Source organism: Bufo gargarizans, chromosome 5, assembly GCF_014858855.1.
Source record: "Bufo gargarizans isolate SCDJY-AF-19 chromosome 5, ASM1485885v1, whole genome shotgun sequence".
NCBI lineage: Eukaryota > Metazoa > Chordata > Amphibia > Anura > Bufonidae > Bufo > Bufo gargarizans.
The window spans coordinates 318,171,046-318,187,093 of record NC_058084.1 but is presented as its reverse complement, the minus strand read 5'-3'; the positions used below and the strand labels follow the sequence as shown (position 1 = coordinate 318,187,093).

Genomic DNA, 16,048 nt, shown 5'->3' with positions numbered 1-16,048 from the left:
CAAAATGATGTGCATTAGGTCTGCCCATTTCCAGTGAAGCTCCACCCTTTCTGCTAAGTCCCATGCCCTTGTGGCGCATGTAAAAATTATTGTGTAGAAACCCTAGATGAGCCAAATTGTGCCAATTTGACTCTCTTTTTAGACAGATTTTTGGCTCAGACACATTAGTAAATCCGGACCAGTGTAACTGGGCTCTGAATGTTGTGGTAATAAAATCCTAATAATAACAGTAATTATCATCATCATCACACATTTTTTTGTTTCACCAAGGAATTATCACTGCTGGAATGAGGCCTGGATGACCCGACCAGATCTCCCAGTTGGATTTGGAGGATGGCAGGCTGTAGATTCCACACCTCAGGAGAACAGTGACGGTAAGCATTATCTTTCTGAATAGTTGTGGTATTGGCAAATATAGAATGTAGGGGTCATTTATTAACTTTTTTGCTGTGCTTTTTGGCGTATTTATGTCACAGATTTTGTCACAAAGGACTTTTGCGGTGAAATCTGGGACTTTTTCCCGCTCTTGCCACTTTAGCAAAGTGCCAAAAAAGGGTGTGTGGTGTGGGCAGGAAGAGGGCGGACTGGCAGGCCCGTCTCATTCATCATTTTCCATGCCAGTTTTTGCCAAGAAAAATGATCTTAATCTATGCCAGCAAGGGAGTTGTCGTAGATTAAAGCATTTCTCATGGCCGGAGGCAGCAAGGTCCAAAGTTACGTAGAGGCCACGCCTAAATATAACTTTGCCACATCCACCGGCAGTACACAAGGATTAAGTATGTTATATAGTACATAACATAGTACATTAGGCCGAAAAAAGACATTTGTCCATCCAGTTCGGCCTGTCATCCTGCAAGTTGATCCAGAGGAAGGCAAAAAAAAAAACCTGTGAGGTAGAAGCCAATTTTCCCCACTTATAGGGGCATAAAAAATTCCTTCCCGACTCCAATCAGGCAATCAGAATAAATCCCTGGATCAACGACCCCTCTCTAGTAGCTATAGCCTGTAATATTATTACGCTCCAGAAATACATCCAGGCCCCTCTTGAACTCTTTTAGTGAACTCACCATCACCACCTCCTCAGGCAGAGAGTTCCATAGTCTCACTGCTCTTACCGTAAAGAATCCTTTTCTATGTTTGTGTACAAACCTTCTTTCCTCCAGATGCAGAGGATGTCCCCTCGTCACAGTCACATTCCTGGGGATAAATAGCTGATGGGAGAGATCTCTGTACTGACCCCTGATATATTTATACATATTAATTAGATCTCCCCTCAGTCGTCTTTTTTCTAAAGTGAATAGCCCTAATTTTGATAATCTTTCAGGGTACTGTAGTTGCCCCATTCCAGTTATTACTTTAGATGCCCTCCTCTGGACCTTCTCCAGCTCTGCTATGTCTGCCTTGTTTACAGGAGCCCAGAACTGTACACAGTACTCCATGTGTGGTCTGACTAGCGATTTGTAAAGTGGTAGGACTATGTTCTTATCACGGGAATCTATGCCCCTTCTGATGCAACCCATTATCTTATTGGCCTTGTCAGCAGCTGCCCGACACTGGTTTTTGCAGCTTAGTTTGCTGTTTATTAAAATTCCTAGATCCTTTTCCATGTCAGTGTTACCGAGTGTTTTACCATTTAGTATGTACTGGTGACTTGCATTTTTCCTTCCCATGTGCATAACTTTACATTTATCAGTGTTAAACCTCATCTGCCACTTATCTGCCCAAGCCTCCAATCTGTCCAGATCCCTCTGTAGTAGTATACTGTCTTCATCAGTGTAAATTACTTTACACAGTTTAGTGTCATCTGCGAAAATTGATACTTTACTATGCAAAACCTTCTACAAGATCATTAATAAATATATTGAAGATATATTTATCAAGACAGGCCCTACGCTGCTGGAGAATGCATTACATTTATGACGAAGCACAGTCCAGTACTAGTCTGATGGCTGTATTGAGCAGCAAAACAGAGCAGAGAAGGCAGCACTGCTTTCTCTTCAAACAGTTGATCGGTAGGGGTGCTGGTAGTCAGACCCCCACCAATGTGATATTGATGACATATCCTGAGTATAGAGCCAAACAAGACTACCATGTTGCCGAAACGTTGCTATTTGGCTTTTTCTGTACACACTCGTAGCAATACGAAATAAAGGATCTACTGGAGACACTGCCGTAACCTTCTCTTTGTTCACTATCCTGAGGATAGGTCACATCAATAGTAAAAAGTGGACAACCCCTTAGTTCATAGCTGGTATAGATATATATATATATTTTTTTTGTTGCAAAACCAGGCTTTGTGACTTTTGTATGCCAAAAATAAGGTGTAGGGGATAGTACATCTTCCCCTTAAGTGTCTATCATGTTATAATGTGACACTGTAATGTGCTCCCAATGAAATTGTAAGTTACTCTAGGAGCAATTCACCCCTTGAGTGTATGTTTTATAATGTTACTTTTCTTCAGTACAGAACAAAATGTTACAAGTTACTAGGAAGTCAATTACTGATATTTTCGGCAAAGACAATGAAAAGTAATTAAAATACACAAAATGTCCTTCAGTCTTGCATATATTCTTGTCAAACAGTATTTTTGTCTAGGTTGAATATGGTTTCATTATGTTATTAATAATTCTGTAGTTAATTGACACCATTGACATTTTGGTTATTAATTATTCAATTAATGTTTGTCCTGAAGGAAATTTTCATACAACATAAATTTAGGGACTGAAATTATATTGTTAAAGGGATAACATTTTATGTTTTTTTGGGTTCTCTCATCAAAACAATTCATATTAAGGGCATTACATGGTCATTCATTCATTCATATGAATGGCCTCTATGTAACACTACATGACTGATTTAAGGGAAAATGTACAGTATGGCAGTATGGAAATTCTTCCAGTGAAAATTCTTCTGGTGATAACTAGGGTAGCAGTGTGCAAAGAAAAGTTTTACTTAGCCCATTTGTAGATTAGTGTTTTGACTTAAAGGGGTATTCCGATCACAGACAATTGTCTGATAGGTGCGGGTCCCACCTCAATGCGGGACCAGCACCTACAATGAGAATGGAGCAGGGAGAGCTGTGGCTGGAGGACCCCGGATTTCCCGGGGTCCGTCCACTATCAAGCGCTGCTCCCCGCTGCTCTCATAGAAGTAAATGGGAGCGCACCGCGCTTATTTTTGGCAGCCCCATAGAAATGAATGGAGGGTCCACGCTCTGTTCCACGATATGCCCCCATTGTCTGTGATGGGAATATCCCTTTAAAGGGGGTTTCCCATCTCAACTTCTGTGGCATATTGCTAGGATATGCCATAAATGTCAGATATGAGTGGGTCCTAACTCCAAGACTTTTTGGCTATTTTTGAACGTCCCATAGCAGTGAATGAAGAGCAAGCATGGCCACCTCTCTATTAAACACTATTGACTCAGAGGTCGGATTGAGAACTTAAAATGGCCCTGAAAAACCCCCAAAAGTGGCCCCAATTTTGTAGGTGGGTCCAAATTGACAGAAGATGGGGCAGCACAAGTAGATGGTGCCAACACAAGCAGGTTAGTAGGTTTAGTAATAGTGATGCCAGCAAATTAAGCCTTTCACATGCCGTGGTCAGCGCTGGCCGCGGCACGTGCAGGGTTTACAGAGGGAGGAGGCTCCCTCTGATTCCATCTGCCCCCCGCTCTGCGCTGACAGGGGGCTGATGGTTGCCATGGCAGCCCCGATGCCTTCCACAAGCATCAGAGCCTGTCAGCAGAGTGCTGGGTCTCTTAGGCAACGGTCAGCGTATTACTGTGTAATGTATTGTACTGAATTAAAATAGGGATAAAACCCTGAAAAGGTGAAGTCCCACAGTGGGTCAAATATAAAAATAAAAAAAGTGAAAAAATAGTTTTTTATAATAAAAAAAATTAAAGTTTCAAGTAAAAAAAGCATCCTTTTCCCAAAATAAAGTAAACAAAATTAGTAAATAAAATAGGGAAAATAAGAAATGTAGACATATTAGGTATCGCCGCGTTCGTATCGACCAGCTCTATAAAAGTATCATATGACCTAACCTCTCAGATAAACACCGTCAAAAAAATAAAATAAAAACTGTGTTAAAAAAATAAAAATTTGTCACCTTACATCACTAAAAGTGTAACACCAAGCGATCAAAAAGGCGTATGCCCCCCAGAATTTTAACATCTAACCATAACCTCATCCTGCAAAAAATGAGCCCCTACCTAAGACAATCACCCAAAAAAAAAAAAATATGGCTCTCAGAATATGGAGACACTAAAACATGTGCAAATGCTTCTATTGTGTTAAATGTAAAAAAAATAAAAAAGAGTAGACATATTAGGTATCCCTGTGCTCTATAAAAATACATGACCTAACCCCTAAGTTGAACACCGTAAAAAAGATAAGATAAAAATGGTGTAAAAAATAACATTTTTGGTCACCTTACATAAAAAAGTGCAATAGCAAGTGATCAAAAAGTAATACGCACCCCAAAATCATACCAATCAAACCGTCATCTCATCCCACAAAAAATTTGACCCTACCTAGGACAATCGCCCAAAAAAAAAAAAAAACTATTGCTCTCAGAATATGGAGACACTAAAACATGATTTATTTTTGTTTCAAAAATGCTGTTATTGTGTAAAACTTAAATAAATTTAAGTATACATATTAGGTATCGCCACACCCGTAAGAACCTGCTCTATAAAAATATCACATGACCTAACCCCTCAGATGAACACCGTAAAAGTAAAAAATAAAAAAGTTGTAAAAAAAAGCTATTTTTTGTCACCTTACATTGCAAAAAGTGCAATACCAAGCAATCAAAATGTCATACGCACCCTAAAATCATACCAATCAAACCGTCATCTCATCCCACAAAAAATTTGACTATACCTAGGACAATCGCCCCAAAAATAAATAAAAAATATGGCTCTAAGGATATGGAGACTCTTAAACATGATTTTTTAGTTAAAAAAATGCTGTTATTGTGTAAAACTTAAATAAATAAAAAAAAGTATACATATTAGGTATCACCACATACATAAGAACCTGCTGTTTAAAAATATCACATGACCTAACCCCTCAGGTGAACACCATAACATTTTTTTATCAAATGTGTGTCAAAAAAAGCCATTTTTTGTCACCTGACATTACAAAAAGTGTAATACCATGCGATCAAAAAGTCATATGCACCCTAAAAAAGTACCAATCAAACCGTCATCTCATACCAAAAAAAAATTGCCGCTACATAAGACAAAAATAAAAAAAATATGACTTTCAGAATATGGAGACACTAAAAAATCATGTTTTTCAAAAATACTTTATTATGTTATGTAAAATTGAAACAAACAACCAAAAATGTAATATTTGGTATTGTCGCGTCCGTAACAGCCTGCTCTATAAAAATACCACATGATCTAACCTGTCATATGAACATTGCAAATAACAAAAAACAAACACGGTGCCAAAACAGCTATTTTCTGTTACCTTGCCTCACAACAAGCGTAATATAGAGCAACCAAAAATCATTTGTACCCTAAAATAGTACCAACAAAACTGCCACCTTATCCTGTAGTTTCCAAAATGGGGAAATTTTTTGGGAGTTTCTACTCTAAGGGTACATCAGGGGGTCTTCACATGTGACGTGGCAACTTATCCCAGTGAAATCTGCCCTCCAAAAACCATATGGCGTTCCTTTCCTTCTGCGCCCTGCCGTGTGCCCATACAGCAGTTTACGATCACAAATGGGCTGTTTCTGTAAACTATATAATCAGGCTGATAAATATTGAGTTTTATTTAGCTTTGTTACTGGAAAAAATGAATTAAAATGGAAAATCTGCCAAAAAGTTAAATTCTGAAACTTCATCTACATTTTCCTTTAATTCTTGTGTAACACCTAAAGGGTTACCAAAGTTTGTAAAATCAGTTTTGTATACCTTGAGGGGTGTATTTTCCAAAATAGTGTCACTTTTTTGGAGTTTCTACTCTCCAAAAACCATATGGCGTTCCTTTCCTTCTGCGCCCTGCCGTGTGTCCGTACAGCAGTTTATGACCACCTCTGGGGTATTTCTGTAAACTACAGAATCAGGGCAATAAATTTTGAGTTTTGTTTGGCTGTTAACCCTTGCTTTGTTAGTGGAAAATGTTTTATTAAAATGGGAAATCTGCAAAAAAAAGCTAAATTTTTTAATTTCATTCCCATTTTCCTTTAATTCTCGTGGGGCACCTAAAGGGCTAACAACATTTGTAAAATCAGTTTTTAATTGCTTGAGGGGTTTAGTTTCTAAAATGGGGTGCTATAAGGGTGGTTTATAATATGCAAGCCTCAGAAAGTGACTTCATAACTGAACTGGTCCTAAACAAATTGGGTTTTGGAAATTTTCTTGCAAATTTTAAGATTTGCATCTAAATTCTAAGCCTTCTAACGTCCCAAAATAATAAAATGTCATTTTCAAAATGATCCAAACATGAAGTAGACATATGGGGAATGTAACGTAATAACTATTTTGGAGGTATTACTATCTATTATAAAAGTAGAGAAATTAAAATTTGGAAATTTGTTAATGTTTCAAAATTTTGGGTAAATTTGGTATTTTTTTATAAATAAAAATGAAATATTTTGACTCTATTTTACCACTGTCATGAAGTACAATATGTGACGAGAAAACAATCTCAAAATGGCCTGGATAAGTTAAAGCGTTTTAGAGTTATCACCACTTAAAGTGACACATGTCAGATTTGCAAAAAATGGCCTGGTCCTTAAGCTGAAAAATGAATGTGTCCTGAAGGGGTTAATGATATCCCATCTAATGTACATTTTAGCTGGGGATACAACTGCAAAGATGCCTATGCAATGAAAATACTGACAGCAGTGATAAAAGCACAATAGGGCCATGAATGGTGACTGATGTCCATCCTTAGAAATTAGTGTTTATTCCACAAAAAGTTGCATAACTTTCTTACATTTCAGTGTAATGAATGAGACACTTTCTACTTTATCGCATTGATAAATATGAGTAGAGTCCACTAACATATAATATTGGTCATCATTCTAGGAATGTACAGATGTGGCCCTGCCTCCGTCCAGGCTATTAAGCATGGTCATGTTTGTTTCCAGTATGATACACCTTTCCTTTTTGCAGAGGTAAGATTACATTTTTTCTAAAGTGTCTTGAAACTATGTTCACTTTGAAAATGGCAATGCTTTTTATATCATTATTGTTATCACTTTTTATCATTCGGAACTGGGTTGTGGGACTGACAGTAAAGTATTCAGAGCCACCTATTTATTATTGTCCTACTATATCCTCGCTTTCACACCCAAATAATAAAATTATAATTAAAGAGGTTATGCCATGATTGATGTTACAAATGAAAATCAGACATTATATAGCAAATGACAATCTCTAACAAAGTTAGAACCAGTCCTGTATCTCCCATGGATTCAGAGCTCTCCCCATTTATTGCTCCAATTGTCCTGCTAGATTTATTTCAGGCTGGACAACTAGGGAGCATGTTCTTTCTCAGGGGGTGTGCCACTTCTGCTGTAGCTCTTTCCCTGTAACTGCCACAGCCTCTAATAGAAGATATGACTTGTGGCAGTTGAAGATTTAAACTGTGTGTGTGTGTGTGTGTGGCCAGTGAGGTGGACAAGAAATAAGGAAAAGAACAACCAGAAGGTGGCGCTAGATTTAATTGAATAACTCAGTGGCTACGCAAATTTTTCCTTTACATGCAATTAGAAAAGTATTCACATCCAGGCGCTGGTTTGAAAACTGTAGAATATTTTTCATGGCACAGCCCTTTTTAACCACTTCCCGACCGCCCTAAGATATAAACGTCCTATGGGCAGTTGTTTATCTCTAAATGGATGTTCTAAAACGTCCATTCAGAGATGGAAGCTGCACACTAATCGTGCAGCGGCCGAGCGGTGGGGCCGCTGTCAGTGCAACCCAGAAGGAAGGCAGGGACTATTCCTCGGTGTCCCTGCCTTCTAGATCACTGAATACAGATCATGTGACCGCCAAGGCCGGTAGAGTGCAGGAGCTGTTGGTTCTTCCTCAGACCTCTATCAGCTCTGCACTGAGGCTGTACAACGTTGTATTCTGCTGTACAGCCTCTCTGGGGGGTGTATTTCCCCTGTAAATGGGGCTACTATGTCAGCCCCAGTTACAAGAGAAATGAATAGTGAAAAAAAAAGTGAAGTTAAATGTCCCCCAGAGGTCTTGTATGACCTTATGGGGCATACAAAGTGTAAAAAAAAAAAAAAATGAAAAAGGGTTTATAAAAAATAAAAAAGGTTTCACAAGTAAATAAAAAAATTCCTCAATTAAGTAATAAGAAAAATGCTAAAAATAGAAAAAATAGACATATTTGGTATTGCCGCATCCGTGACGGCCAGCTCTATAAATATATCACATGATCCATCCCGTCCAAAAAACACCATAAAAAATTTAATAAAAATTGTGTAAAAAAAAGCCAATTTGTCACCTTACCCTACATCACAAAAAGTAAAAAAAGGCATATGTCCCACAAAATGGTACCAATGAAACCGTCACCTCATCCTGCAAAAAATGAGCCCCTACATAAGAAAATCGCTCAAAAAACTATATCTCTCAGAACATGGAGACATTAAAACATCATTTTTTGTTTCAAAAATGCTATTATTGTGTTAAAGTGAAATAAATAAATAAAGTTTACATATTAGATATCGTCGCGTCTGTAGCAACCAGCTCTATAAAAATATCACATAACCTAACCCATCACGTGAACACCGTAATAAAAATAAAATAAAAACTGTGCCAAAAAAGCGATTATTTTTTTTGTCACTTAACATCACATAAAGTGCAAGACCAAGCAATCAAAAAGGCATATGCCCCCCAAAATAGTACCAATCAAACCATCACCTCATCCAGCAAAAAATTAGACCCTAGCTAAGACAATTGGTCAAAAAATAAAAAAGCTATGGCTCTCAGACTATGGAGACACTAAAACATCATTTTTTTTTTTTGTTTAAAAAATGCTATTGTGTAAAACTTAAATAAATAAGAAAAAGTATACATATTATGAATTTCCACGTCCGTAACAATCTGCTCTATAAAAATGTCACATGACTTAACCCCTCAGATGAACGCTGAAAAAAAAAAAACGGTGCTAAAACAACCAATTTTTTGGTCACTTTGCCCCATAAAGTGTAACAATGAATGTTAAAAAAATCATATGTACCCATAAAGGGTACCATTAAAAACATCAACTCTTCCTGCAAAAAAAGAGCACCCGCACAAGACGATTGGCCGAAAAATTCAAAAATATATGGCGTTCAGAAAATGGAGACACAAAAATGTATTTTTTTTTCAAAAATGCTTTATTATGTAAAACTGAAACAAACAAATAAAATAGACATATTTGATATAATTACGTCTGTAACAAACTGCTCTATAAAAATAGCACATGATCTACCCTGTCAAATGAATGTTGTAAAAAATAATAACAGTGCCAAAACAGCCATTTTTTTGTTACTTGCCTCACAAAAAAAGTAATATAGCAATTAAAAATCATATGTACCCCAAAATAGTACCAATAAAACTGGCACCTTATTCCCTAGTTTCCAAAATGGAGTTAATTTTGGGGAGTTTCTACTTTAAGGGTGCATCAGGGGACTTCAAATGGGACATGGTGTCTAAAAACCAGTCTAGCAAAATCTGCCCTCCAAAAACCATATGGCTCTCCTTTTCTTCTGCACCCTGCTGTTTTCCCTTGCATCAGTTTACATGTGGGGTGTTTATGTAAACCGCAGAATCAGGGTAATAAATATTAAGTTTTGTTTGGCTGTTAACCCTTGATGTGTTAAATAAAAAAAGTATTAAAATGGAAAATCTGCCAAAAAATTGAAATTTTGAAATTTCATCTAAATTTTTCTTTAAATCTTGTGGAACACCTAAAGGGTTAAAAAGTTTGTAAAATCCGTTTTGAGTAACTTGAGGGGTGCAGATTCTATGGGGTCATTTATGGAGGGTTTCCACTGTGTAATCCCCACAACGTGACTTCAGACCTGAACTGGTCCTTAAAAAGTGGGTTTTGGAAATTTTCTTAAAAATGTAAAGAATTGCTTCTAAAATTCTAAGCCTTCTAACGTCTTAAAAAAATAAAACAACATTTACAAAATGATCCCAACATAAAGTAGACATATGGGAAATGCTAAGTAATAAATATTTTATGAGGTATCACTTTCTGTTTTAAAAGCAGAGATATTCAAATTTAGAAAACAGTAAACTTTTGGATAGTTTTTTTATAAATAAAGGTAAAACATATTGACTCAAATTTACCATTAACATGAAGTACAATGTGTGAGAAAACAATCTAAGAATGGCTTGGATAAGTAAAAGCGTTCCAAAATTATTACCACATAAAGTGACACGTCAGATTTGCTAAATTAGGCCTGGTCAGGAAGGGGGTAAATGGCCCGGTATGGAAGTGGTTAAAGAAATGTTCAAGGAAGTGCTGTTATGCCTAGAAGTGGAGCATGACACAGAAATTCTCCCATTGAATACTATATTATCCACTGCTTTGCCTCCATACACTGCTTGAGAAAGGTTACAGTGTGTGAACCGAAACGTTGCTACTGGTAAATAAACCTACACTTTTTTACTGAAGGAAGTGCCATGGATATAATTGATTGTTTATCTTGGAGGAGAGGATCGCTCCATCGGCCGCTGGCACTCGTCTCTCTACATCTCTGCTGTGCAGTTCACATATTTGGGACTTTGCTGCATACATTGCACTAGATATAACATGCAGTGTAACTTCCCAACCACACCATATAAATTTACAGGCTGACCAACTGGTTCCTGTATTGGCAGCATAGTATTGTGGTAAACTAACTATGAGACTATAAATATTAGTGAGGTCCTAGGTTTGAATCCAACTAGGGCAATTTACCAATGCCAATATTCAGCCGAATGAAGGTTCATAAGAACAATCATTCCCAATCATTGGCCTATGCAAGTATGGCAGTGATCAGCAAATACTCGTTTTCTCATCAGATCCCATCTTTTATGTGGGCCTAAAATAATTTTTGTCATCAACACATCACACCATGTAAACAGGAGGCATTCTGTCGACAACATGAAAACTGTAGGAGGGCCAAACAATCTCATTCATCCTTATACAGTTTGCATTGGTTAGTGAAAAAAGGCCTTAAAATGAGCACTGAGACAGTTATCTCTTCAGTTGGTACTCGTTATTGCAAGGGATTGACCAGTATAAAAGGAACCATCGGCCAGTTTCACACAAGCAGATTCAGTCCAGAAAACATGCTCCATTTCCTGGACTAAACATTGCTCCTCTGACCCAAAATCAAGGCATCAAAATGATCCTACCAGATATCACTTCTACTCTACTGTACTCACATAATGCCATTAGTACAATACAGTCAGGCAAGAACTCATAGCATCATAATTCATGATCAGGGAAACGGGGCTAACGGAAGGAGGGTGTTTCCCAGACCGAACAAGTTTGTGTGAAATAAGCCTTAGTTTTAGAGAGATGGCCTAATACTTATTTTGTATTTGCAGGTGAACAGTGACATTGTATATTCCAAGGTAATGAAAGATGGAACAAGAGAGGTTCAGTATATTGACAAAACTCATGTGGGACAGAAATTATTAACTAAGGAAATAGGAGGAAATGGCCCACTTGATATAACTGATCTATACAAGTTTTCAGAAGGTAATTACAAGTTTTGGAACTTTTCAGAAAATGATATTCGATTGTCATCTTCAAGTACCTCAGAGAGCAGATTATTCCATGAATAAGACTCGGTACTGTGAACATGTCTTGTGCTGTACAATTAATGTATTTATACAAATCTAGAGAAGCTGTTTAATTTGATGTTCAATACGACCTGCTGCTGGAATGTAAGTAGTATATTTGGTCAGTGACCAGAACCTACCTAGACGTTAGTTGCCATAGATATCTTGTTCTGAAGGTGATCTTATGTTTATTTGTATGTAATATTTAATTTATAATTGCTAATTATATGTCCCATTTGTGTCCAGTACACTTGAGATCTTATAGTTTGAATAGTTGTACATTTATATGTATGCTGTGTATCCTTCCTTCAATAAAATAAATGATGATGCTGGTAGCCACTAGCATGATTTTGGCACCAGGCAGCAGATATCATGCCAACTTTTAGACTACATCTTCCTTCCAGTGCCAATATAAGGTAAGTGGTAGTCTGAGACTGAGATGTTCCTCTATAGTGTGATGATTCTTGGATAGTTTGTTAAATACAATGCATAATGGTTTTAATGGGGTTTTCCAGCAGTTCGATATTGATGGCTTATCCTATCCAATATCGATGAGGGTCCACTGATCAGCTGTTTGAAGGATCTGCAGTGCTCGAAGGGAGTGCAGCACCTCTCATTAGGCAGGTGACATCACCTTCATTGGTCACATGGCCTAATTGCAGCTCCGTCCCATTCAAGTACATGGGCCTTGGCTGCAATACCAAGCCACTATACAATATATACTGCTGTGCTTGATAAGCTATGATGAGACCACATCGCTCACTAGAGCACCACAACCTCTTGAAACAGCTGATCATCTGAGGTGCCAGAAGTCATACCCCCATCAATCAGGTATTGTTGACATCTTGATGCCATATCCCCTTTGAGACTGAGTAACTGCATAGTTATGCATGTTCTTACAAAAGGAGCTTTTTGAAGCTATTTCTCATCAAATTTAAACTTTAAGGCTCATTAGTTGCTTCTTCATTTAATTGGTATATGAAATCTAGTAATGATCTGCTTATATGCATAGCAATCTCTACCCTTGTCAACTTAAGCTTGAGTTTTCCAACATACTAGATAATTATGCAACCCTTGAATGACAAGGAAAAAAATCTGTATATTCAGTGTGCTGTTTGTTGTTGAAGAATGTATGATTGCCATTCTAATCCATCTGCTTTCTATATTTTTATTTTGTGTTCTGCTTATTGGCATGTTGACATTGAATTTTAAAATCTCTTCTTGCTGTCAGTGCCCAGCTGTTTCCATAATGCCCATAGACTATAATAAAGAGAGCTGCACGCTCGTATGATTGGTCCTCCTAAGCTATTTTTGATTTTTTTTTTAAGGATAACTGTCATATTTTCATCAAAAAATCAATTTTACCATATGTTACTGCTGCAGCAGCATTATGCATAAAGCAATCTTTAATTTCTTCACTTACCACTGTTTTCCTTGAGTTTGCCCCTCAGCTACAGCTGTTTTGAGTCCTACATTATGAGGATCTTCTCAAGATGGCTCCTCTGCCAGTTCTCTGAGGCCAAAACTGCATTCCCTCAGGTCACATACAAACTTGCTGTAGCCAGCAGATTCCTGCCAGCCAATCAGATTGGACTACTGAGAGACACGCCTCCTCACTCTGGAGCCCAATGCAGGCATGTAGTGTGAAGGACCGCCCCTCTGTCTTCCTAGCCGGACACAGATGAGCCATAGAATAAAATTGATATCCAATGACCGTCTAATATACCTCCAGCCACATAATTACTTGTTCTTTTCTGTCCGGTGAATGTCTAAAGTTTGGGGCCTGTACTTCAGTGGCCTACATTAAAATGTTTATCCATTGACCGCATAATGTACCTCAAGCCACATAATCACAATTTCTTTTATGTCAGGTGAATGCCTAATTTTCTCCCGTGGCCTAAAATAAAAAAATTCTAGGCTCCAGCAGGGCACATTTCTAAGAATTTCTCTTTAAGACGCATACAAATGGCCCCTGATTAAAATACATATTTTTGGGGGGAATTTTTGCCATTGATCCCCATTTGGTATGTCACTGTCCATGTTGTGGGATGATTTGTTCACTTCTTGTAAGTATTTGGTGGCTGAAAATATGAGCTGAAGGTTTTTCAGGTTCGCCTGCCATTAAAGTGAATGGGGCCCGCCGCAAACTTGCGGTTGGCAAACATTTGATCGCGTTCGCGCATCGTCCCGGCCGATGTTCATCCATCACTAGTGTAAAGGTCAGAGCCACAAAAAAATTCTCAGGACAGATATCAGTGGCATGTAGCACTGCAGCCAAACCTCCAATCCAACCTAATCTTCTTTCTGCTGACCACACCATAAGGGTCCATTCACACGTCCGTAGAATGGGTCTGGATCCGTTCCGGAACGTTGCTGAACGAATTCAGACCCATTAATTATCTATTGGGCCGGAAGAGATGTGGACAGCACATAGTGTGCTGTCCGCATCCGCATTTCCGGAGCGTGGCCCCGATCTTCCGGTCTGTGGCTCCCGGAAAAAATAGAACATGTTCTATTCTTGTCCGCAATTGCGGACAAGAATAAGCAGTTCTATGGGGGTGCAGGCCGGGTGTATTGCGGATTCGCAATTTGCGGATCCGCAATACACCACTGACGTGTGAATGGACCCTAATAGTGTTCCCTTAGTGCCTTTCCACCCAGTCATAATATCCTCTGAGTGACACATAACAATATTGATGCCCCTCAGTGCCCCTTGGACACTATGATATCCCTTTAGTGCCCCCCGGGTGCGTTGCTAGGGTCTCAAAAATCCGGGGCCCAAGCCCCATTGCATATGGCCCAATTCTCTAAGTTGACCAACTGCCCAACTTCAACCCCCCCACTCCACAAACACCAGCAGTGAAGACATTTTACTGTACTTGCTATACAGCTACAGTGCCCCCAATAGTGATAGCGCTCCCCAAGAGTGCCTCCATTAGTAGAAGAGCCTTCCAGTATTAATAATGTCCTTACAGAGCGCCCAGTAGAAATAATGTCCCCCTATTGTTCCCCCAGTGGTAATAACACTCTCTACAGATCCCTCAGTAGTAATAAGGCCCCATAGTAAAAATAATGTGGATCTATAAGTCCCTCCTATACAGCCCCCAGTAGTAATAGGAAAGCCTATAATGTCCCGCGGATTTAAAATTCCCCCCAGTATTTATACTGCCCTGTACTGTTATAATACTCTCCCTGAAGCACTCCCAGTATTTATAGTGCCCCCTGTAGTTATATTCCTCCGATTACTGTCCTCAGAAATTATAATTACTCAGCCCCTTCACCATACAGTCCCACGTAATTAACATGATTTCCCTCCCTCACACTGAGTAATCTACCCCTTCACTTACCTCTCCTCATGTAGCAGACCTCACCACAGCTTCTTCGCAGGATTTCTCTTCACTGCTGAGCTGTCCTTACCTGCATTGGTCACATGATGGTGACATCATCCCAGGTCCTTTTCAGCTACTGCATTTAGAACTGATCACATGGACTGTGATGTCACCACAGCTCCTTCAGCTCTTGCACGGCATTAGATTCAATTGTATTGTTGTCCTGGGGATAGCAATGCAGTTGTATCTATCTGGCAGGCAAGACATTTGGAGCCTGGGACAAAACATCAGGGGCCCAGGCCCCAAATGTTTTAATCTAGAAATGGCCCTGGTGCCCCCACAGAAGATGATGCCACCTTATTGCCCACCTCACAGTAGAAGGTCCCCTAAGTTTCCCTCACAGTAGGATATCCCAAAAGTGCCCTCTCACACAGTATTATGCCTCCTTAGTGCCTCCCCTCACAGTGGGATGATTCCTTAAGTTGCCCTCGAGTGCCCCCAGCACAAAGTGATGTCCTCTAAGATCCCCTTGACACAGTATGATGCCCCATTAAGTGAACCTCACACAGTTATCCTCCCTCAATCAAGTTCACTCAAGACAAATACCAAACCTCAAAGAAAGAAGGAGGCAAATTGTCTAAAACTGTTTAGGACCATAAGGCCTTGCTTGTGGATTGCTTAGACAGCCACCACACTTCTTTAATGGACTGCCTTTCTGGATTTAAGTTTCTACACCCATAGCCTGAATATTGCAGTGTGATATTCTGAGAGGTTTGCATGCCTTTGGTCAATGTGAGAAAATGTCGGAATTTAATAGGAAGAGACTCAGAGTCAGCCATCTTACAGACTGCTATCCCATATTCAGCTTTGGAACAATTGTGTGTGTACTTTGGAGAAAAACTGAACTCATTA

At 38.8% G+C, this 16,048-nt stretch overlaps 1 protein-coding gene across 3 annotated transcripts in view; it reads left to right on the top strand.

The window, feature by feature from the left end:
• The window catches only part of F13A1 (coagulation factor XIII A chain), a 186,183-nt gene that overhangs the window by 113,545 nt on the left and 56,590 nt on the right, over positions 1-16,048 (top strand). For all 3 annotated transcript variants that reach the window (XM_044294621.1, XM_044294619.1, XM_044294620.1), the window contains exons 9-11: positions 271-374; positions 7,053-7,141; positions 11,571-11,724. In XM_044294621.1, the coding sequence (XP_044150556.1) occupies positions 271-374; positions 7,053-7,141; positions 11,571-11,724 (347 nt within the window). The remainder of the gene's footprint in view (positions 1-270; positions 375-7,052; positions 7,142-11,570; positions 11,725-16,048) is intronic.